The 22,016-nt window shown below is 46.3% G+C and overlaps 1 protein-coding gene across 1 annotated transcript in view; it reads right to left on the bottom strand.

Moving 5' to 3' along the window:
* TRERF1 (transcriptional regulating factor 1) overlaps positions 1 to 22,016 on the bottom strand; it is a 204,919-nt gene that overhangs the window by 32,875 nt on the left and 150,028 nt on the right. The window contains exons 5-11 of the mRNA XM_069768578.1: positions 18,835 to 18,878; positions 18,373 to 18,505; positions 14,608 to 14,832; positions 11,398 to 11,764; positions 10,584 to 10,644; positions 4,527 to 4,666; positions 2,983 to 3,086 (exon numbers count right to left, since the gene is read on the bottom strand). Of these exons, the coding sequence (XP_069624679.1) occupies positions 2,983 to 3,086; positions 4,527 to 4,666; positions 10,584 to 10,644; positions 11,398 to 11,764; positions 14,608 to 14,832; positions 18,373 to 18,505; positions 18,835 to 18,878 (1,074 nt within the window). The remainder of the gene's footprint in view (positions 1 to 2,982; positions 3,087 to 4,526; positions 4,667 to 10,583; positions 10,645 to 11,397; positions 11,765 to 14,607; positions 14,833 to 18,372; positions 18,506 to 18,834; positions 18,879 to 22,016) is intronic.

Below are 22,016 nucleotides of genomic sequence, written 5' to 3'. Positions count from 1 at the left end.
TCCCAGCGCCCAGCCCTCGTTCTCCCAGCGCCCAGCCCTCGTTCTCCCAGCGCCCAGCCCTCGTTCTCCCAGCGCCCAGCCCTCGTTCTCCCAGCGCCCAGCCCTCGTTCTCCCAGCGCCCAGCCCTCGTTCTCCCAGCGCCCAGCCCTCGTTCTCCCAGCGCCCAGCCCTCGTTCTCCCAGCGCCCAGCCCTCGTTCTCCCAGCGCCCAGCCCTCGTTCTCCCAGCGCCCAGCCCTCGTTCTCCCAGCGCCCAGCCCTCGTTCTCCCAGCGCCCAGCCCTCGTTCTCCCAGCGCCCAGCCCTCGTTCTCCCAGCGCCCAGCCCTCGTTTTCCCAGCGCCCAGCCCTCGTTTTCCCAGCGCCCAGCCCTCGTTTTCCCAGCGCCCAGCCCTCGTTTTCCCAGCGCCCAGCCCTCGTTTTCCCAGCGCCCAGCCCTCGTTTTCCCAGCGCCCAGCCCTCGTTTTCCCAGCGCCCAGCCCTCGTTTTCCCAGCGCCCAGCCCTCGTTTTCCCAGCGCCCAGCCCTCGTTTTCCCAGCGCCCAGCCCTCATTCTCCCAGCCCTCGTTTCTCCAGCGCCAAGCCCCCTCGTTCCCCCAGCGCCAAGCCCCCTCGTTCCCCCAGCGCCCAGCCCCCTCGTTCCCCCAGCGCCCAGCCCCCTCGTTCCCCCAGAGCCCAGCGCTCGTTCCCCCCATCGCGCAGCCCCCTCGTTCCCCCAGCGCCCAGCCCCCTCGTTCCCCCAGAGCCAAGCCCTCGTTCCCCCAGCGCCCAGCACCCTCGTTCCCCCAGCCCCCTCGTTCCCCCAGAGCCCAGCGCTCGTTCCCCCAGCGCGCAGCCCTCATTCTCTCAGCGCCCAGTCCTCATTCCTCCAGAGTGCAGCCCTCATTCCCCCAGCGCGCAGCCCTCATTCTCCCAGCAAGCAACCTTTGTTCCCCCAGCCCTCATTTCCCTAGCCCTTGTTATCCCAGCGAGTACCCTTCGTTCCCCCAGCCCTCATTCTCCCAGCGCCCAGCCCTCCTTCCCCTAGCCCTGGTTATCCCAGCGAGTAACCTTCGTTCCCCCAGCGCCCAGCCCTCGTTCTCCCAGCGCCCAGCCCTCATTCTCCCAGCGCCCAGCCCTCATTCTCCCAGCGCCCAGCCCTCATTCTCCCAGCGCCCAGCCCTCATTCTCCCAGCGCCCAGCCCTCATTCTCCCAGCGCCCAGCCCTCGTTCTCCCAGCGCCCAGCCCTCGTTCTCCCAGCGCCCAGCCCTCGTTCTCCCAGCGCCCAGCCCTCGTTCTCCCAGCGCCCAGCCCTCGTTCTCCCAGCGCCCAGCCCTCGTTCTCCCAGCGCCCAGCCCTCGTTCTCCCAGCGCCCAGCCCTCGTTCTCCCAGCGCCCAGCCCTCGTTCTCCCAGCGCCCAGCCCTCGTTCTCCCAGCGCCCAGCCCTCGTTCTCCCAGCGCCCAGCCCTCGTTCTCCCAGCGCCCAGCCCTCGTTCTCCCAGCGCCCAGCCCTCGTTCTCCCAGCGCCCAGCCCTCGTTCTCCCAGCGCCCAGCCCTCGTTCTCCCAGCGCCCAGCCCTCGTTCTCCCAGCGCCCAGCCCTCGTTCTCCCAGCGCCCAGCCCTCGTTCTCCCAGCGCCCAGCCCTCGTTCTCCCAGCGCCCAGCCCTCGTTCTCCCAGCGCCCAGCCCTCGTTCTCCCAGCGCCCAGCCCTCGTTCTCCCAGCGCCCAGCCCTCGTTCTCCCAGCGCCCAGCCCTCGTTCTCCCAGCGCCCAGCCCTCGTTTTCCCAGCGCCCAGCCCTCGTTTTCCCAGCGCCCAGCCCTCGTTTTCCCAGCGCCCAGCCCTCGTTTTCCCAGCGCCCAGCCCTCGTTTTCCCAGCGCCCAGCCCTCGTTTTCCCAGCGCCCAGCCCTCGTTTTCCCAGCGCCCAGCCCTCATTCTCCCAGCCCTCGTTTCTCCAGCGCCAAGCCCCCTCGTTCCCCCAGCGCCAAGCCCCCTCGTTCCCCCAGCGCCCAGCCCCCTCGTTCCCCCAGCGCCCAGCCCCCTCGTTCCCCCAGAGCCCAGCGCTCGTTCCCCCAGCGCGCAGCCCCCTCGTTCCCCCAGCGCCCAGCCCCCTCGTTCCCCCAGAGCCAAGCCCTCGTTCCCCCAGCGCCCAGCCCCCTCGTTCCCCCAGCGCCCAGCGCTCGTTCCCCCAGCGCGCAGCCCTCATTCTCTCAGCGCCCAGTCCTCATTCCCCCAGAGTGCAGCCCTCATTCCCCCAGCGCACAGCCCTCATTCTCCCAGCAAGCAACCTTTGTTCCCCCAGCCCTCATTTCCCTAGCCCTTGTTATCCCAGCGAGTACCCTTCGTTTCCCCAGCCCTCATTCTCCCAGCGCCCAGCCCTCCTTCCCCTAGCCCTGGTTATCCCAGCGAGCAACCTTCGTTCCCACAGAGCACAGCCCTCATTGCCCCAACACGCAACCCTCGTTCCCCCAGCGCGCAGCCCTTGTTCCGCTAGCGTGCAGGCCTCATACACCTAGCATGAAGGCCTCATACACCTAGTGCACAGGCCTTGTACACCTAGCGCGAGCCAAAGAGATGGACCGAAGACATCATATAATCAAGTTGGAGAGGCAGTGATTGTGGGCACAGCTTACGTCTAGAAAATGGTCCACAGACGCCCATTAGACCTCTTGGCGTGGATTAGCATGCAGCTAAGATCAACTGAAAAAAAATGCATTTTGAAGGTATGCGGGAAACTGGACTCATATCATGGGGTTGCAGTTAGGCTATTAAAAAGGGCTAAAAGTTCACTTTAATGTGATATCCTGTAAATACGACATACATGTCTAAGATGAGAATATCCCTTTAAGCATGCACAGTCTAAAATACTAGGAAGACTGTAAAAGGAGAGCTATAATTTTTTTTTTGTGTACAGTACTCATGCTGCTTAAAAGAAAAAAAGATAATTTGAAAAAAGAAAACAAAACACCTTAAAAGAAAACCCCATAAGAACAAATTAGCATTCTCACCATGATGTTTCCTTTGGCTTCAAAAAGAGAATGTAAAGCATATTCGATGTTGGTTCCTCCTCCTGGCAGTACGCTGGAACATGACGTGTTCAGGAATATTTCCACTGGGAAGAAATGATAGGAACAGTTAAAGAGGACCTTTCACCAAATGTTTCAAGTTCTAACTGCATATACGCCTCTCTATTGCGGAGATATTAGCAATCAAAGTATTTTACACCTAATGAGTTAAAAAAAATGTTAAGTTCAAGTAGGTGTTCGACATTTTTTTGACTAGGGGGAGTGTACTTCTTCTGCCTGTATGACGCAGACCAATCATAAGAAGGCAGCAACACTCAAATGCAAGGAGAACACGCCCACACCAAAGCTTAGGGCAGATAAGCAGGGAGTGTTGCTCCCTGCTTATGATTGGTCAGCATCATACAGGGAGAAGAAGTACACTCCCCCCCAGTGAAAACTGTCTAATAATAGATGTCTAATGGACTTAAAAAAAATAAAGAAAAAACTCATTAGGTGCCAAATACTTTGATTCACAGTATTTCCTCAACAGAGAAGCAAAATTAATACAAAAAAAAAGTTTTATTCCTCTCTGCTGCTACTATTATGTCCTCGGTCCAGCTAAACATGAAAAAATAGGTGAAAGGTCCTCTTTTTCAAGTTATGATAGGATGTGAGCAACACCCTGGAGTACAACTTATGTATTGGGGGTGCAAATGTTGCAGTAGTCTAACAAGCTGGAAATTAGTAAATTGGAGTGGTGAAAGAGGCATATGCTAATTTGTATATTAAAGGGGTTATCTGCTTTGGATAAGATGTTAGCATCCCACCCCCCAGTGATCAGATGTAATCTGTAAGAAAATAGGCAGGAAGCGATCAATTTCCTTACATCGCCTCTACTGGAGAAATTAGGTATTACACATTGCCTTTTGAAATCAATCAATTAAACTCTCAGCATCCCTACCTACAGGGTCCGTAACAAGTACTACTGCCACTTTTGTGTACTAGATCTGCACTGGGTATTGCAATATTGTTTCATTCACTTCAGTTGGGCCTTAGCCCCTTCAGAGAGTGAAGGAGAGCCAAACCCCCCACAGATCTGGTAAGTAATGGCCTAATGTAAGGAGGATGCTATGTTACCCTTTAATATACCACGGTGAATAAGGTTGGACCGAAATTAAGTCTTAATTGCATTTTGACCAGTTCAAGACTGGGTACGTTTTTGTTTTTTTAATCGAACATAAGGTTGAAAGAGCTGTGCTATGTAGTGACGTTTTAGAACATCATTGCAGAGTAGTGCACGAGCAGCCATGATGTTAATAGCCTATGGGCGGCCCAGAGGAAGTTAGAAAAAGTATTGTGCACCCTATTTCAGTGTTATGAAACCTGATATGGCTTCTTCATGTGAATAAAGAACTTTATCACATATCAAGTGCTGTGGTTGATGCTCAGGATAGACGTCTGATTCATCATTGCCACTGAGCAATTGATGCACCCAACCCGGAGCGCTGACCATAAAGTGTGGACTCCACATGTTCTCTCACACCTACATCTGGGCTGCAATTCTTCACTCTCTAGGTCCGGCCAAGGTTTCCAAACCAAGGTTGAATCGTTCTTATCCTTCTCAAGCAACGAGCTTTGCTGAAGATCTGGAATTTCCGCCTGGAACCTTGATCCAATATTGATTTTCCTATAAATGCAAGAAAAGCCTTTGAGTCCATCATTATGTGCTACCTACGGCGTTTCCGGTCTTATGTAATAGAAAGCTTTAAAAATGGCATCTCATAAAAGACAACACTGGAAGCCGGGAGGTAAGATTTTTTTATCCCTTGGCACTACTAGTTGAGTGCCAATCCACATGGGACTGATCATCTCTGGACAGTGTCGGACTGGGTTGTGAAAGACCCAGCAATAACTTTGTCGGCTCATCCCAAGGTCTATCAGTTCTGGAGTAAGATACCCGGCAGTGGAGGAGGCTTGTATGCTTCGAAATAGATCACAGACGTTGATGTAAGCACCATGCGACGCACGTTACACAATTCTGGAATGGTTGCCCGCAAAAAGGTGAACAAGACTCAACTTCAATATCGTCATAAGAAGCGTTGTCTTAAATTTGCAAAAAAATCAGAAAAGTGGACAGTAGAAGATTGGAAATGGGTGATTTGGAGCGACCACATGAAAGTCAATAGGCTAGGCTCTGATGGGTGAAAATTAGAATGGAAGAAACAAGGGAAAAAGGGGCTAACGGATCAAGAGATTGAAGAAACTGTCAAGTTCGGAGAAGAAAGCCTGATGATACCAGGTTGTTTCACAGGCATAGGCATTGGATGTTTGTGTGTGTGTGTAGCCCATTCACTATCCCCATCTATTCCCCAACCCCTGAAGATGGCTGGACCATGATTGTAAATACATCATTGTAAATACACACCTGTACTTTGTATCTCCCCCTCCTCATTGTAGATTGTAAGCTCTCACGAGCAGGGTCGTCTTATTTTGCTTTAATTATTGTATTGTTAACGTTGTTACTTATGACTTTTGTGTTTGAAACTGTTAAACTGTAAAGCGCTGCGGAATATGTTGGCGCTATATAAATAAAGATTATTATTATTTATTATTATTGGATACTTGACCAGGATTGATGGTGGTCTCAACGCTGAACTATATGTGAATATCCTACAAGAGGAGTTACCTTGTACACTCGATTAATATGGGTATGAAAAGGACGACATAGTGTTCCAGCTGCATAAAAACATGAGGAATATGTCAAGATTGGTGAAAATGGTTCATTGACAATGAAGTGAAGGTGCTGAATTTTCCCCCACAGGCCCCAGACCTCAACCCTATCGAACACTTGTGGGTAGAGTTGAAGAAAAAGCTGTATACATAACCAAGTGAGGCAACCAGTATGCACCAACTCTGGGAACGTGTAGAAGAGACTTGTTATCAGATTTTGGTCGACATGCTTGAATCTGACCGAGTGAAGCCCAGAAGGATTCAGGCAGTGTTGGAAACCAAAGGTGAATTAACAAAATAATAAAAACTAAAATTTAGATTTTTAGGAGCACAACAGTAACAATGCAGTGACACGACTAGAATCTGCATAACTAATCATATGCTAAATAGTTTCAAGTCAAAGTTATGTATGAGATAGCCAAGATGATTGTCGATAAAATCATGGCAGTTTTACGTTCCGTGCAGTAGTTGATGGTGAGATATGGAGCCTGAAAGTCAAAGTTCAAAACATTGTTACCTTTTTGCTCGTCATTGTATGACCACAGACCATATCAAAGTTGAGCTGAACTTTGAAGTGGTCATAAATCAGCTGACAAACTCTTAAACAAATGATAAGACCGTTACAAACTCCATGTCCGAACATGCTCAGTAAACTCAACTGCAACCAGACAATGCAACGAGAGGCTACAGAAGGCAAATGGTGGATCAATTTTTTTTTCATGAAACCCAACTGTAAAAATACATGCATTTAAGTAAACTTAAAAAAAAAAAAAAAACCTTAAAAAAAAACCCTAAATAAATGAATTATTTTTAAAGAAAGGCACTTTATCTAATATATAAAGCTGAATGTGTGTGTGTGTATGTACAGTATGTCCGGGATTGGCATCTGCACCGTCGCAGCTACAGCCACAAAATTTTGCACAGTCACACGTCTGGACCCCGAGAGCGTCATAGGCTATGTTGTGAGGTGAAATTTTAACCCCGCGCTTTCCAATTCACCAAACAATTTTGCCCCTATCTACATAATGGGAAAAAATGAAAGGAAAAGTGTTGGAGGCAAATTGACAGCTGCCAGATGTGAACAAGGCAGTGGCGTAGGAAGGGGGGTGCGGGGGGGGCGCTCCGCCCCGGGCGGCACAATGCTGGGGGCGGCCGGCGCTGCAGGAGGATAAAAAAAAAAAAAAAAAAAGACACCCCTTTAAATCTTCGGGCGGCGCCGTCCGCCGCCACGACCAGGGCCAGCTCCCCCCACCCCCGGGTCCCGCCCCCGCCCCCGCTCTAATACTCACCTCTCCTGGTTCCTGCGGCTTCAGCGTCCTCTGACTCTGCGACGTCTCAGACCAGAGGGCGCGATGACGTCACTACTGTGCGCGCCGCTCTGCCTCTCTGTCCTGAGCGTCGCAGAGCCGGAGAGACGCTGACTGCACCGGACCTGCGCTGGGAACGGGAGAGGTGAGGATTTTACTTTTTTTTTTTTTTCTTTATTTCTGACTGTCTAGGGCTGGGGCAATGCTGGAGACCATGGGGCAGAATGCTGGACACACTGGGGCAATACAGGAGACCATGGGGCAGATTGCTGGACACACTGGGGCAATACAGGAGACTATGGGGCAGATTGCTGGACACACTGGGGCAATACAGGAGACCATGGGGCAGATTGCTGGACACACTGGGGCAATACAGGAGACCATGGGGCAGATTGCTGGACACACTGGGGCAATACAGGAGACTATGGGGCAGATTGCTGGACACACTGGGGCAATACAGGAGACCATGGGGCAGATTGCTGGACACACTGGGGCAATACAGGAGACCATGGGGCAGATTGCTGGACACACTGGGGCAATACTGGAGACCATGGGGGAGAATGCTGGACACACTGGGGCAATACTGGAGACCATGGGGCAGAATGCTGGACACACTGGGGCAATACTGGAGACCATGGGGCAGAATGCTGGACACACTGGGGCAATACTGGAGACCATGGGGCAGAATGCTGGACACACTGGGGCAGTACAGGAGACTATGGGGCAGAATGCTGGACACACTGGGGCAATACTGGAGACCCTGGAGCAGATTGCTGGACACACTGGGGCAATACTGGAGACCCTGGGGCAGATTTCTGGACACATTGAGGCAATGCTGGAGACCCTGGGGCAGACTTCCGGACACACTGGGGCAATGCTGGACACTGGGGCAGATTGCTGGACACACTGGGGGTAATATACTGGACACACTGGGGCAATGCTGGACACTGGGGGTAATATGCTGGACACACTGGGGCAGACTGCTGGACACACTGGGGAAAGGCTGGACACTGGGGCAGATTGCTGGACACACTGAGGGCAGATTGCTGGACACACTGGGGGTAATATGCTGGACATACTGGGGCAGATTGCTGGACACACTGGGGGTAATATGCTGGACACACTGGGGCAGATTGCTGGACAACATGGGGGTAATATGCTGGACACACTGGGGCAGATTGCTGGACAACATGGGGGTAATATGCTGGACACACTGGGGGCAGGACTTGAGGCATGGGCAGAATGTAGATACGGGGCATGATTGGAGACACGGGGCAGGATTGGATCATGGGGCAGGACGGATACGATGGAGGCTGGTGGGGCAGGATGGGGAGATCATATGGGGTAGAATGGATACTCATGAGGGCAGGATACGACAACATATGGCTGGAGCCAGGAATGAGATAAACGGGGCCAGGGTGGGGAATATTATTACCATAGGGGATAATTAAGGGATATTGTTACTGCAGTGATGTATTTATTTTATTTTTTGAGTATACTGTTTTAAATGGGGGGGCAGTCCTGTTACTGTGCAGAGTGACACTATATCACCTTTTTTTCTTCATGTGGTGTAATGTAGAAGTTGTGAAAAATTAAGTAATGTGCTCTGCAAGCGGAGCTCGAGATAACTGTGTTATTTCCTGCAGAAACGAGTCCTGGCTGGAAGGAATGATGGCGGTCTGTGCTGGATGAAAGATGAAGGACTTCACCTAGAGACGTCACTGGTGAGTCAGTGTTACCTATACACTGACACTATACACTGTATACTATATAGAGGTCCTGTGTATAATGTCACCAGTGATCTCTGTATTACCTCTACACAGACACTGCATACTAAGTACAGATCTCCTGTGAATACTGGCACTTATGGTGATAGTATTGTGGTTTTTTTTTTATTACTGATCAGTATTGTAGTATTCAGTCACTATGTGGTGGTAATATGTGGTCTGGAAATGGTGCGGTGGTATTTGTCCCTTGTATGTAGTATTATTCGGTCACTATGTGGCCTGGTCATGGTGTGGTGGTATTAAGTCACAGGTGTGGCATGTGGGGGTGACACCATTAGGCCCAGTTTAAGTTCTACAAAACAGGAAAACCATTTTTGGTAACCTTTGTGTGTATTGAGCTGGGGGGGGGGATGGGGGGGGGGGGGGGGGGCGCCAAACTCGGGAACAGCCCCGGGCGGCAAAAGCTCTAGCTACGCCTCTGGAACAAGGGGGACTTAAAGAATGAGAGTGATGGCGCCAAAGAGTATATACCGGACAGTTGCTACGGTGGGGCCCCGACATGGGATACTCACCACACACGGGGATATGAACACACACACAAAATGCGCCACACACTACCACGTGCTTGAACACATATACCACCCTCAGCACACATTTCACCACAAATACACCAACCTCGCCACATAAAAGTCGAAACACAAAAGTCGCCACTCAAAACTCGCCACGCGCAGAACTCGCCACATGCAAAAACTAGGCTCTTGCAAAACTCGCCACAAGTGCAAAACTCACCTCATGGAAAACTCGCCACACGCAAAACTTGCACACGCGGAAAAATTGCCACATGCACAAAAGTTGCAACACATGCAAAAGTTGCCTCACACAAAACTTGCACATACTCAAAAGGCACCACACATAATACTCGCAACGCACAAAACTCGCCATGCGCAAAACTTGCTGCACACAACTTGCTACACTAACCTGTCACATGCAACTCGACACACAAAAAGTTGCTACATGCATGTCGCCACACGTAACTCAACACATACAACTTGACAAACGAAACTCGCCCTAAAACACACACAAGTCTGGTATTATCCTTCAAAAATAAAAATCTGATTAATAAGCAGACAAACTACAAGAGCAACAAATGTACCATATAGGAAATACGGCAGCTGTCAGTCACATGACCTGTCTATTATGTGTATGTGTGAGCTAATATATACTGCCAGGGGGAGGGCTTCCTGTTGGCTGGGGATTTATCAGGCTGCCAATTTAGCTTACAAATACTGAGGTAAAAATACTGACCAAATAACGTGTGAACGAGGTCTAATACAGGAGGAGATGACACACAGGTATATACACTATATACAGGGGAGAGGACACACAGATATATACTATATACAGGAGAGATGAGGTGATGGGAAAATAAGAGAAGTGAGGTGCTATAACTAACCACAGATATTTACTATGTCCAGGCAACGCCGGGCTCTTCAGCTAGTTAAATATAAAAGCGATTGAAGTATTATTTAATAAATTCATAAGGTTGGCTTTATAGTTACTTGCTGTATACGCAGGTTCTCCTATAGAGCTGATCTGTGGCTCTAAATGATAAAAGCTGCCGGGAAATTCCCCCTACGTGGACGCAAATTCCCTTTTCTGTGAGTAATATTCATCCTCATTTATTTATTGTCAGGTTCTCTGCTGACAGTGCTAGAGACGCCCCGGGCGCGCTGTGAACTGACTGAAGATTTTTCTGTGGTTCCTTGCTGTCTCTGATGCCAGAAAATAAATTTAACATAAAACATATAAAAAATAAAAAAAACTATCTGCCATTTCTTACGGTTCAACATCAACGGTCTGTTCTCCAGGTCCCGGTATAGCGCTGGTCCCATCAATGCTGTCTGAGGAACAAATACATTATTAGATAAGGCTGCCAGTTAGGATTTTGCTTGGGAGCAGAACATTGTGAGGCTGCACCTGCAGGGGGACTTGTCTGCTTTGGAAAATGCCTTTTCTTTGAAACCGTTCCTCTATGATTAGTTAGTTAGTGATCGGATTTACAGTTGATAGAAATGATCGACTGATCAGCTGTTATCTATGGTTTCAATTTCCCTACAGTGCCCCCACAGGGAAAATGAGGTATTACACATTTATAATTAAAACCAATTAGTTGTCCACGTAACGTATATATGCTCTGAGCCCTCCAAAGAAGAGACCATTCATTAAATTGCTCTCTGGTTGAGTTTGGATTTCCTCCTAGTTCAGTTTCAATAAGGATCTTTTATTGGGATTCTCCAGGTCTGGTATACTGATCACCTAGCCTTAGATGGTAGGAGACCTGGCACTCCCAGAAGTCCTACTGTGGCCATATGTAGTGTACAGCGCGGGAAAAGCATGACTCCAAACAGTGACCGGTTTTGGTTCCAACAGGTCAACTCCTATTGAAGCGAATGGGAGCTGAGCAGCACTATACATTATACACTAAAGCTTGTTTAAAGGGATTGTCCAAGACTTATCTAACAATTACCTGTCCTTAGAACAAATATCAGATCACTGGGGATCAGACACCCTGCACCTCCACTGACCTAATATGAATCCTAAGGTCGGGTCATCAACCCTTTAAAAACATCATAATGAAAAAGTATTGTACTTACTAGGCCTGCAGAGCAGCACTCTTCGAGTGGGAGTCAGAGGGGTAAGTGGGAGATGAGCGTTGTGTGTTGCTATAATGATGCTACTGAAGAGTCCTGACCCTTGTCGCATGGGGCTAAGCATAGGGGGAGGAGTGTAGGTGGGTAGCTCCTGAGTTCTCAGCAGCAAGGGATCCGCCATGTGGCGAGGGGATCGGAGCTGGCTTTGGTATAACGTTGCCCCTGAATGGGATGGATTTGCACTGAAGGAAGGTGGAGGGATGAATAGTGGTTCAGGCCTGTGGCGATATTTCCTCCTCTCCTGCGGAGGTTTGGTTCCATCCGGTTTGCCCAATTTCATGCCAGGTTCTTGAAGTTTTCTAATAATTTCCTAAATGTAAATGTGTAAGAATCACAGACTGTACGCTGAGGTTTTGTTACGTTACATAGTAAGTTTTCCATTACAGTAATTTGAAGAGAGACATGTGGTTTTCCTGTGATAACCAATAGATCTACACAATAACATGGTAAGTTTATGCACGCAGATAAGTGAGCAAAAACTGCTGACGTCTACAAAGTGAGGTGTTCGACTATGACCTGCTATGGCCTTCTATGTATACTTATAGAAAGTATAATTTTACAAGTATTTGTAAACTTTTGAAGAGAACCTGTCAGCAAGATTTTGCTAAGTAAACTACAGGCATTGTCAGGTTGCTGTTGTTAAACTAATTATAATTATACCTGGGTTGAAGAAATCAGTCTTGTGGTTCTTGTATAATCTGTGTGTTACAAGTTTTCAATTAAAGAGATGCTTGTGCTCCGGGGTGGGACTGTAGACAGAGACTTATCTTGGTGCTCTAGGCCAGAGAAACCAAGGAGAGACCTGCCCACAGGCTGCCCAAAAGCACAAACATGTTCCTCATCATAAAAAAGGAATGTGTGTGCTTCAGAGCGGCCTGTAGGCAAGTCTCTCCTTTGTTTCTCTGGCTTAGAGCAGGAAGATAAGACTCTGCCTATAGTCCCGCGCCGAAGCACGGGTATATCATTAGCTGAAAACTTCTAACACTGATTACACAAGAACCACAAGACGTATTACTTCACCCCAGATATCATTTTAATCAGTTTAACACTGTCAACCTGACAGTGTCTGTAGGTTACTTAGCAAAATCCTGCTGACGGGTTCACTTGAAGATCAAATGATGCAGGAATCATCATATTGTGCCACAATCATCATGGCTAGAGTCACCAAGATACTGAAGTAAAAGACCTATCAAGCCATCTACATCTGAAGCAGACATCAGCAGGGAGAAAGTAAAGTGGTGCATTAAAGGTTCTTCTTCTCTGCTACAATCCTCACGTCTTTAATCCATTCTGCCTAGTGGTCCGTCTAAGTTCTTCCCTCTCCATCAATCAGCGTATTCATCTTTTCCTTCACTCCTCCTACATTGATAGCACATCTATCTCTCTCTCTCTCCATCTACAACAGCAGTGAACATCAGCAAGGAGAAAGAAAAGAGCTGAACTCATTCAAGATTTTTCTCCTTTCTTATCCTCCCTTCATCATTCCATCTTTACATTCTTCCTGCTTCCACCCCTCTCTCCTTCTTCGTAGTCCTTTTTTTCTCTTTCCATCAGTGATCTTATTCCTTATTTCCTTCACTCATCCTACTATCCGTTCTTTCTTCTTGCCTACCCTTCCTCTGTTCATCAGTTGCTCTTATTTGTCCTTCTTCTCTTTACATCAATCATTGTATTCCTTATTCTCCTTCACGCACCCTGACCTGACATCTGTCTCTACATCTGCAGGGGATATCAGCAGGGAGAAAGTATAGTGCTGCACCTACTCAAGTTTCTTCTTCTTCCCTACTATCCTCCTTCCATCATTCTGCATTTCTATTCTCATTATTATTATCACTGACCCTACATGTCAGATATATGATAGTTAAAGAGTGAAAAAATTAGAAATCTTGCTTCCGATAAGCAAAAGAGAATCATAGCGATGAATACTACATAATTAGCAACTACATCATACAGGCCAGAGATCTAGTTATAACTGTGATCAGGCCCAATACAATATAGAGTGTGGCATTATTAAAAGTGGGGACTTGAGCCTAAGCGATAAGTAGACTTGGAGATCCATCACCGTATGGCACGTTGGAGAACAAGAATGGGGACCCATTTAACGATGGTCTACCACTCATATGGAAGTTTCATGAAATAGAATAAATTCTTATGACTTTACGAATCTCCCTTCTTCATCACTTGCTCTCTGCCATGAGATATGTGCCGCCCAAACCACACGAAGAGAGAACGGTCAATTAAGCCGAGCCGGGCAGGGTTACTCGAGCGTAGACCACCCAGTGGACTCTTCTCCCAATATCCAGACTCTTTCCTTACCTATATCCCATTTTAAACCATGTTTTCTATGAACACCTCATCATTTCAAAGTAAAACAAAGTCGGGTTTATAAAATAGATTTTGCTAAAATTCTGGCATAAAACGGACTGAAATTTTGCAACTTTTGGTGTGTGTATTTTACGCCAGCTCCATCAACTTTTTAAAGAGAGGGTAGAGCTTAGCGGGACAGCGCGACAGGCAATTTAATTATAATTTACACCACAAAAGTGGCGTAAATGACAGAGAAATTAAATTGAGACCCCGGCTGTAATATATTTCTTGCGGTGGAACAGGGCAAGTAGAAAGATTCTCCAAACTCTCTAAGAGTTGCAGGCAGGCGCGTCTCAATTCAACGCACCCTTCATCACAAAATGCCAGTCTTGATTAATCAGGGCCGTAGTTCTTTGTAACATGGGAACCGCTCTTTATTTTTTGTGGTTTGGGCAGTATGAATCTTTCCTTGAAGACGAGCGAGCCCCTATGGCAGCTGATAACTCTAGCAATGGTAGACACAAACCTACGTTATAAACGATCACAATTTTTAGAGAGATGGATCCAAGTGTATCCGATCAATCGCATACCGCAATGTCGAAATTCAGACCATATAAATGATTTGCACAGACGCAATGACAAATATCATGAAGACGCATACATGAATCAGTCGCTGTTGGAGGCCAAATATAGTTGATATTATAACTACTGTTCTGCACAGTTTCCAACCTGTGAAGCCGAATCTTTTTTTTTTGGAGACAGCTAGATTTGATGATTTTTGACCAACCATCAGCAACATCAGATAAATATGGCAACACATGGAAGCAAAGATAGACAAGCACTCACAGAAGACGTGCATGAGCGGTCCGCCTTTGGAGAGGACGGCGGGGAGTAAGTCATCCTGGTTAAGATGGGCATTTCGTCATCGGACATATTGTTCTGTGGCTGATCTGCTCTGCAGCTGAGCTGAGCATTGGCGTCAGATGGCACAAGCTTTACAGGTACAGAGACAGGCATGACGATGGGCGTGAGGTTGTCCGTCTCGCTAGTCTGTGACTTCTGGCCTTCATCCTGCACAGATAAGTACACACGATCAACCTCAAACAGCCGCTTACTCAACATCGACAAGCCACAAACACAAAACACCAGCAAGACTGTTTCCTAAAGTGCAAGGTATTAATAAGGGGAATTGGGGAATGTGTAGATGGTGCGACTTCTTTTTCGTTCCCCCTACAGAAGTCTACAGAAGTGAGCAGTTGCTAAAATACATACAATTTGCAAAAATCGCTGTCGACCGCACCTTTTACCGCAAAGTTACGGGGATAAGTGGCGGCCTATATGTAGTTACACTGTCCCACGCGCAAATTTGCCACTGAATTTGATGATGGGAAGCAGCCATACCTTTTGGATGGAAGGTCCAGCAATTAATCTCGCCCACTATAATAGAGCACGGTTTATGGTGCAGATTGGTTTTCTAGCCAGAGGAAGAAATAGATGCAAAAAATGGGAAAATGAAAAAAACTTTGCAACTTCTTTCTTTTGTAGTCACTTTTAAGTTAGGCTTATATCACACTCTATGTGAATAGGTAACACTGCAGACTCGTAGCGCGGGGGTTCGGGGCTCAAATCCCATTAAGGACAACATCTGGATTGAGTTTGTCTGTTTTTCCCATGTTTGAGTGTATTTGGGTTTTTTTCGGGGTCTACGGGGTTTTTTTTTTCCACACCCCAAAGCCAAACTGATAGGAAATTTTAGATTGTTACACCCAGAACAGAAACATTTAAATGAAGTCTAACACAAGTCCCAATGAAAGTTGTGAGGACAAAAGACGGGACGCTTTCCTACTATTTGATACAAAGTTGTTTTTTTGCCTAAAAGTTTTTTGTTTGTTTTTCTTTAAACTAAAAGCGCTGATTAATGGAGGTCCTGAAACTGGAACCCACATTGATTTGGTCCATAGGATTATTACTCGGCTGCACTTTATTTTATTAGTGGTTTCTCTGGGGGGGTGCTCCCACCGATCGGTACTGTATCATTATCACTGCCAAGGTCACGTCATTGGACGTTCATCTAGAAATTTCTTCATTGCAAACATTACTAGAAATACCTGGGTACACGGGAATAAGACAATTCCTGACTGGATGGTAACCAGTAGCTATAGAGTACAATTAACAAGATTTAGGCAGTTGTGGAAAAAATGCCACAAAGTAAGAATCCACTCAAAATAGAAGTGTTAAGGGTTTATTTTTTTATCAGTTAATAACATGCAAAGTGTAGGAGCAAAATAGAAATCTAAATCCAAATTTTCTCAGCATAAATTCTTCAAGATACACTTGCACACAGCTTTTGAAGAAACTCACCAAACATCTTGGAAAACTAACCACAGATCTTCTTATGTATATCCATCTGTCAAGTCATTCCAGACAGAGTGGATGATGTGACACCAGGGTAGTATCATTTCTTCAAGGACTTCTTGTTCATTTTTTTTTTTTAATTCAAACAGTTTTTATTGATTGTAAAATGCAATAAAACATTTAACAATAATACATGTGTTTTTCAATTCCTCCCCCAGCATTAACCCCCCTTTACCCATCCCCCCCTTCATCCCCATCCCTCCCCCCTTTCCCACTTAGATCACGTCCTTTTTTTAACATGTCTTATAGCAGTATATACTTTAGTATAATATAGTGTCCTTCACTATGAATCTATAGACCATTATTTTATAGGCGAAACCTCCTCGGGCCTATTTTTCCTTAATCTCCTTCGAACCCAATTCCAACCAAGGCGTCCACAATTTGTCATACAAGGCCATTTTCCCTCTTTTCTCATATACTCCCTATTCTAAGGGTATGACCTTCCCCACATAATTGATGTATTCGCCCCTCGAGGGAGGCTCCTCTTTGATCCAATTTCTGGCTATGACCTTCCGAGCCATGTATAGCAGTCTGGCGATTGCTATTTTCAACTTGTTATCTACAGTTATCTCATCCACATATCCCAGCACGCACACCACTGGTTCCATTGGAATTACACATCTGTACGCCCCTTCTATCCGGCTGAGAACCACTAACCAAAAAAGAGTCAACCTCGGACACGACCAGAGTATGTGAAACATTCCAGCATCATCATTCCTACACCTAGGGCATTCCGAATCGGATCTCAACCCAGCTCTGTATAGGACATCCGGAGACCTATATACTCTGTGTATAACGTAAAGCTGAGAAAGTCTATACGGCTCATTCATTGATGGCTTCGGTACCCATTCTAAACCAGATTCCCATGTTTCATCCTCCAAGCGACCCAACTCTCTTTCCCATTTAGCCCTCGCCCCAAACAGATATCCCGATAAGTAAGTGTGGAGTAAGTCCTTATGTAGGGAAGAGATAACACCCCTCGATGTCCCCACTCCGCAGATATATTCCAATACTAAGTCACTTTGAGGCAATCCCCCTTAGGCTAGGTTCAAATTGCGTTAGCGTATGCGCTAAACGGACTGCACTAACGGACTGCGTTAACGCAATGTCCAAAAAGGGATCGTGATTAGCGATCGCGCTAGCGCAGATGCCCGATCTGCGCTAGCGAGAACGGACCCAAAAAGGCTGCAGACAGCGTTCAAGGTCCGTCACAAAATAGCGGAGCATCGCTAACGCATGCCAAAAATGGCATGCGTTAGGGATGCGTTACATACATTGCGGTCAATGGGTGCGCGTTAGTGGCGCTATGTAACGGATTCCGTTAGCGGATACACACTAACGCAATGTGAACCTAGCCTTATTCTGAGCCACAAAGGCATGTCAAACTTGTGCATATTGATAACCCCCGGATGTCTCAAGGCCAAACTCATTCTTGTTCATCTTTATGCTCTTGTGAGTTCTTAAACGGGTTTTCCGGTCCAAATGGATAAGTCAGAAGTCCCTCTTTGTGACTGCAGGTTTATGAATCCCCCCCAGCACACGCACTGCTACCGGAGGGTATGTATTATACATACTCCCGGCTGAGTCACTAGTCGGAGTGTGGCCTTGACTCTATACAATTGTATGGGGAGAGGGAGGCCGCGAGCATGTATAACTCATATATCCCCCCTGGTCCCACCTCAGAAACCAAAGTGTGTGCGAAGGGGGGATTCATAAGCCTGATGTCACACAGAATGACTGCAGACTTATCAATTAGGACCAGACAACCGCTTTAATGACATTGGCTGTACGTTTTGGGTCACTTATGCTTCAGAATAAATTTTGAGCCAGTCAGAAGTGTTGCGGTTTTGACAGAGGAGGGTGGTCACACCAAACATTTATTTCATTTAGTTTTCTCTTATTTTTCCATTCACTTTGCATTTTGTTAACTGATAAAACATAAAACTATTTTTTATTTATTTTGGGAAGCATTCTTACTTTCCAACATTTTTTTTTCCACGCCTGCCTAAAACTTTTGCACACTACTGTATTTGCAAGCTTACAGAAAGCAAAGCACAGGACGGCAAGCACTATCAGCAGCCTCATCTGATGGCAGACAAAAAAAAAAATATTAGAACTAGGAAAAATACTAGTGGGCTGTTCAGTCCGACAGAAGCGAGACATGCAGTAGATGCAACAAAGACAACATAATCTTACCGGTTTCAGGGCTGCCGTGGTTCGCACCCCTCCGTGTGACCTCAGGTGGCCATTCAGGGCCGGAAGGCTCCTGAACTCCTTGAAGCATATGGAGCATGTGAGTCGGCTTTTAGATTCATCCAGGAAGAACTTGCTAGTTTATTTTCCAAAATTGAAAAAAAAAAAAAAAGTAAAATGATCAGAAAGTTTTTTTGTTTTTTTTTGGGTGTGTGCAGAATGGCACTTTTGATATTTTACCATATATTTTATACATGAGCCTTATAACTGTTAGGGGGAGCAAAGGTCCATCAGTCAAATATTAAGAAACCGGCATTAGAAATGGCAGATAGGGGACCTGTTATAATATGATCGCATACAAGATTGGGCCCAGTGCTAAACCTATATCATGTATACGTTCCATTTACATTATTTACATATATGAACCAAGGACCCCAAAATCCAGGTTTGGTGCTTTGAATGTACCTGCTGGCTGGAGAAATGGTCTGGACTTTCCCATCGGACACATGCTACAATAAAAAAAAAAAGTAATAAAAGCATTTATGTACAGTGATGGCATAGTCCGAGAGAATGTATTCATGATAGGATGCAACGTAAAATAGCAATACTTATTCCTCATTAATTTGAAAAAAAAAAAAAACAAACAAACAAAAAGACACCAACACTCTCGTCCATGGGCTGTGTCTGGTACCGTAGCTTAGTTGATCAGCTATACCAGACATAACCCATGGACCTGAGATCTCTTTCCAGTAAACAGACAGTTTCAATAGGGACGGTGTAATACTTCTTATGTCCTGCGGAGGCACTGCAGGTAAAAAGGACACTGGCTATCAGTTTTATCCAATAGATCCTAGCAGAAGGACACCATTTTACCAAGTTGACACCCTTCTAACAAACTAGTGGCCCCACCTTTTCACTAGAAAATACAATATAAATCCCTATCCTAGTCAATTCCTTTTGTCATGAAATATATTATATCAGTCATATATGGTCAGGGAAGTTTGTTGTTTTTCCAAACAAAACCAATTTTATAGGTAAATTTTGTTACCGTAATTTATTTTTATATTTTCAAACAATTGAATGCAATTTTCTGCATATTGGTCTCAAAAAAGGACCTGAAAATTTGATCTCTTGACTGCATAGATATTAATCTTTATTATTTAAATATAGCACAGTCACAGATAAAAGTTTTGAGACTGACACAAATTTGTGTTTTTACAAAGTTTGCTGTGTCAGTGTTTTAGTTGGATGTTTTGACGGTTACTAAAATACAATGAGAAATATTTCACGAGTCTTTAAACTTTTATTGGCAAATATATTAAGTTTATGCCAAGACTCAATATTTAGGTGATGCTAGTCACTACTCACGAAGAAGCAGTGAGGCTGAGTAGTCAAGAGGTCCGAGATGAAAAGCCAGGAGGGTACAGCATTGACAGTACAGTTCAGAGTCATAATTCTAAGAAGGTAGCGGATCCCAACAAAATGGCTAGGCAAAGGGATGGTCAAGGCAAATCCAAGGTTGAGCAGTAAAGATTAGAATACAAGGAGAACAGAGCATACACACGACTTGAGAAAAGCTACAATTGGCAGCAATCTAAGGCAGAGAGCCAGCTAAATAGCCAGGTAATTACTTTGAACAAGAGACACATGGATGAAGGATAGGCTAAACCGTCACTCCGGACACTGACAGTTCTGCACGCCCCAGCATCCGATTGGACAGCTGAGCTGTCAATAGCCATACTGACAGCTCAGCACACCCCTATCCTAGATTGGACAGCAAAACTGTCATTCATTGAATCCAGACATACTGATAGATGGAATCGTAACAATTTATAGTGTTGAGCTTAATTTTTCCAGACTTCTGCCCTTTGAACCAGGTAGCTGGGTATAAGCTTTTGGGCCAAATCCTGACTGGTGACAGCCCATTCTTGCATAATCAGTGCTTAGAGTTTGTCACAATTTCTGTATTTTTGCTTGTCCTCCCACATATTAAGGACTGACCACAGGTTCTCAATGGTATTGAGATCAGGGGAGTTTCCTGGCCATGGACCCGAAATGTCAATGTTTTGTTTACAGAGCCACTTAGTTATCTCTTTTACCTTGTCACATGATTTCTATCATGCTGGAATTCTTCCAGATGTCGCAAACATTCTAAAGTGGGCTTCATAAGAGAAAATAACCTTGCAGGAAGTACAGGGATTGGACTGCAGAGGACCGGGGTAAAGTTATTTTCTCTAATGAAGCCCCTCTACAAACTGTTTGGGACATCTGGAAGAATAATTGTCCAGAGAAAAAGCCATGAATGCTTCCATGAGTCCTGCGTCTGCCAACTGTAAAGCATCCTGAGACCATTCATGTGTGGGGGCTTTTCATCCATGGAGGGGGCTCACTCACAATTTCGTCTAACAACTCTGCCATGAATAAAGAATGGAAACTAAATCTCCTCCAAGAGCAACTTCTGTCAACGATCCTAGAGCAATTCGTTGATGAACAATGCTTTTTCCAGCATGATGGAGACCTTGTCAGAAGGTAAAAGTGATAGCTAAGGCTACGTTCAGACTAGCGTTGTGCTAGTGTGCGTCGGGTTAGCGTCGGGCGACGCAGCGGCGACGCACGCGTCATGCGCCCCTATGTTTAACATGGGGGACGCATGCGTTTTTGTTTGTTGCGTTTTGCGACGCATGCGTCTTTTTTGCCGCAAGCATCGGACCAAGAAAACGCAACAAGTTGCATTTTTCTTGCGTCCGATTTTCGGCAAAAAACGACGCACGCGTCGCAAAACGCAGCGTTTTTGCGTGCGTCGTGCGTTGCGTCGCCGACGCAGCGGCGCACAACGCTAGTCTGAACGTAGCCTAAGTGGCTCGAAGAACAAAACATTGAAAAGTCAGTTCCATGGCCAGGATACTCCTCCCTAGATTCCATTGAAAACCTGTGGTCAATCGTCAAAAAGCAGGAGGACAAATATAAACACATAAATTGTTATAAACTCCAAGCACTAATGAGACAAGAATGGTGGTCATCAGTCAGGATTTGGACCAGAATCTCACTACTTTCAAGACCTCACTCGCCACAGCGAAACAAACCTACTTCTCATCTCTCATATCCTCCCTGTCTCACAACCCTAAACAGTTATTCAACACCTTCAATTCTCTCCTCCGTCCTCCAACACCTCCTCCCTCACCACTTATGTCAGCGGAAGACTTTGCCTCATTTTTCAAGCAGAAGATTGATAACATCAGAGACAGTTTTAGTCAACAACCCCCAGAGCCCTTCCTCCCAACAGCCCAGCCCTCCACCTCAAAACCAACTTCTCCACCATGAAAGAAGATCGACTCTCTACTCTACTCTCAATATCGCATCTCACCACATGTGCTCTTGATCCGATCCCATCCCACTTCATCCCAAACCTCGCCACAGTCTTCATCCCAACCCTAACCCATCTCTTCAACCTATCACTAACAACTGGTGTTTTCCCCTCAAGCTTTAAACATGCCTCAATCACACCTATCCTCAAAATGCCCTCTCTTGACCCATCCTCTGTATCTAGTTATCGCCATATATCACTTCTCCCCTATGCCTCAAAACTACTGGAACAACACAACCATCTTGAACTGTCCTCCCATCTCTTCCTGCTCCCTCTTCGACCG

This window comes from Ranitomeya imitator, chromosome 5, assembly GCF_032444005.1.
Source record: "Ranitomeya imitator isolate aRanImi1 chromosome 5, aRanImi1.pri, whole genome shotgun sequence".
Taxonomy (NCBI): domain Eukaryota; kingdom Metazoa; phylum Chordata; class Amphibia; order Anura; family Dendrobatidae; genus Ranitomeya; species Ranitomeya imitator.
The sequence above is the reverse complement of the archived record's forward strand: the minus strand, read 5'-3'. Positions and strand labels throughout refer to the sequence as shown.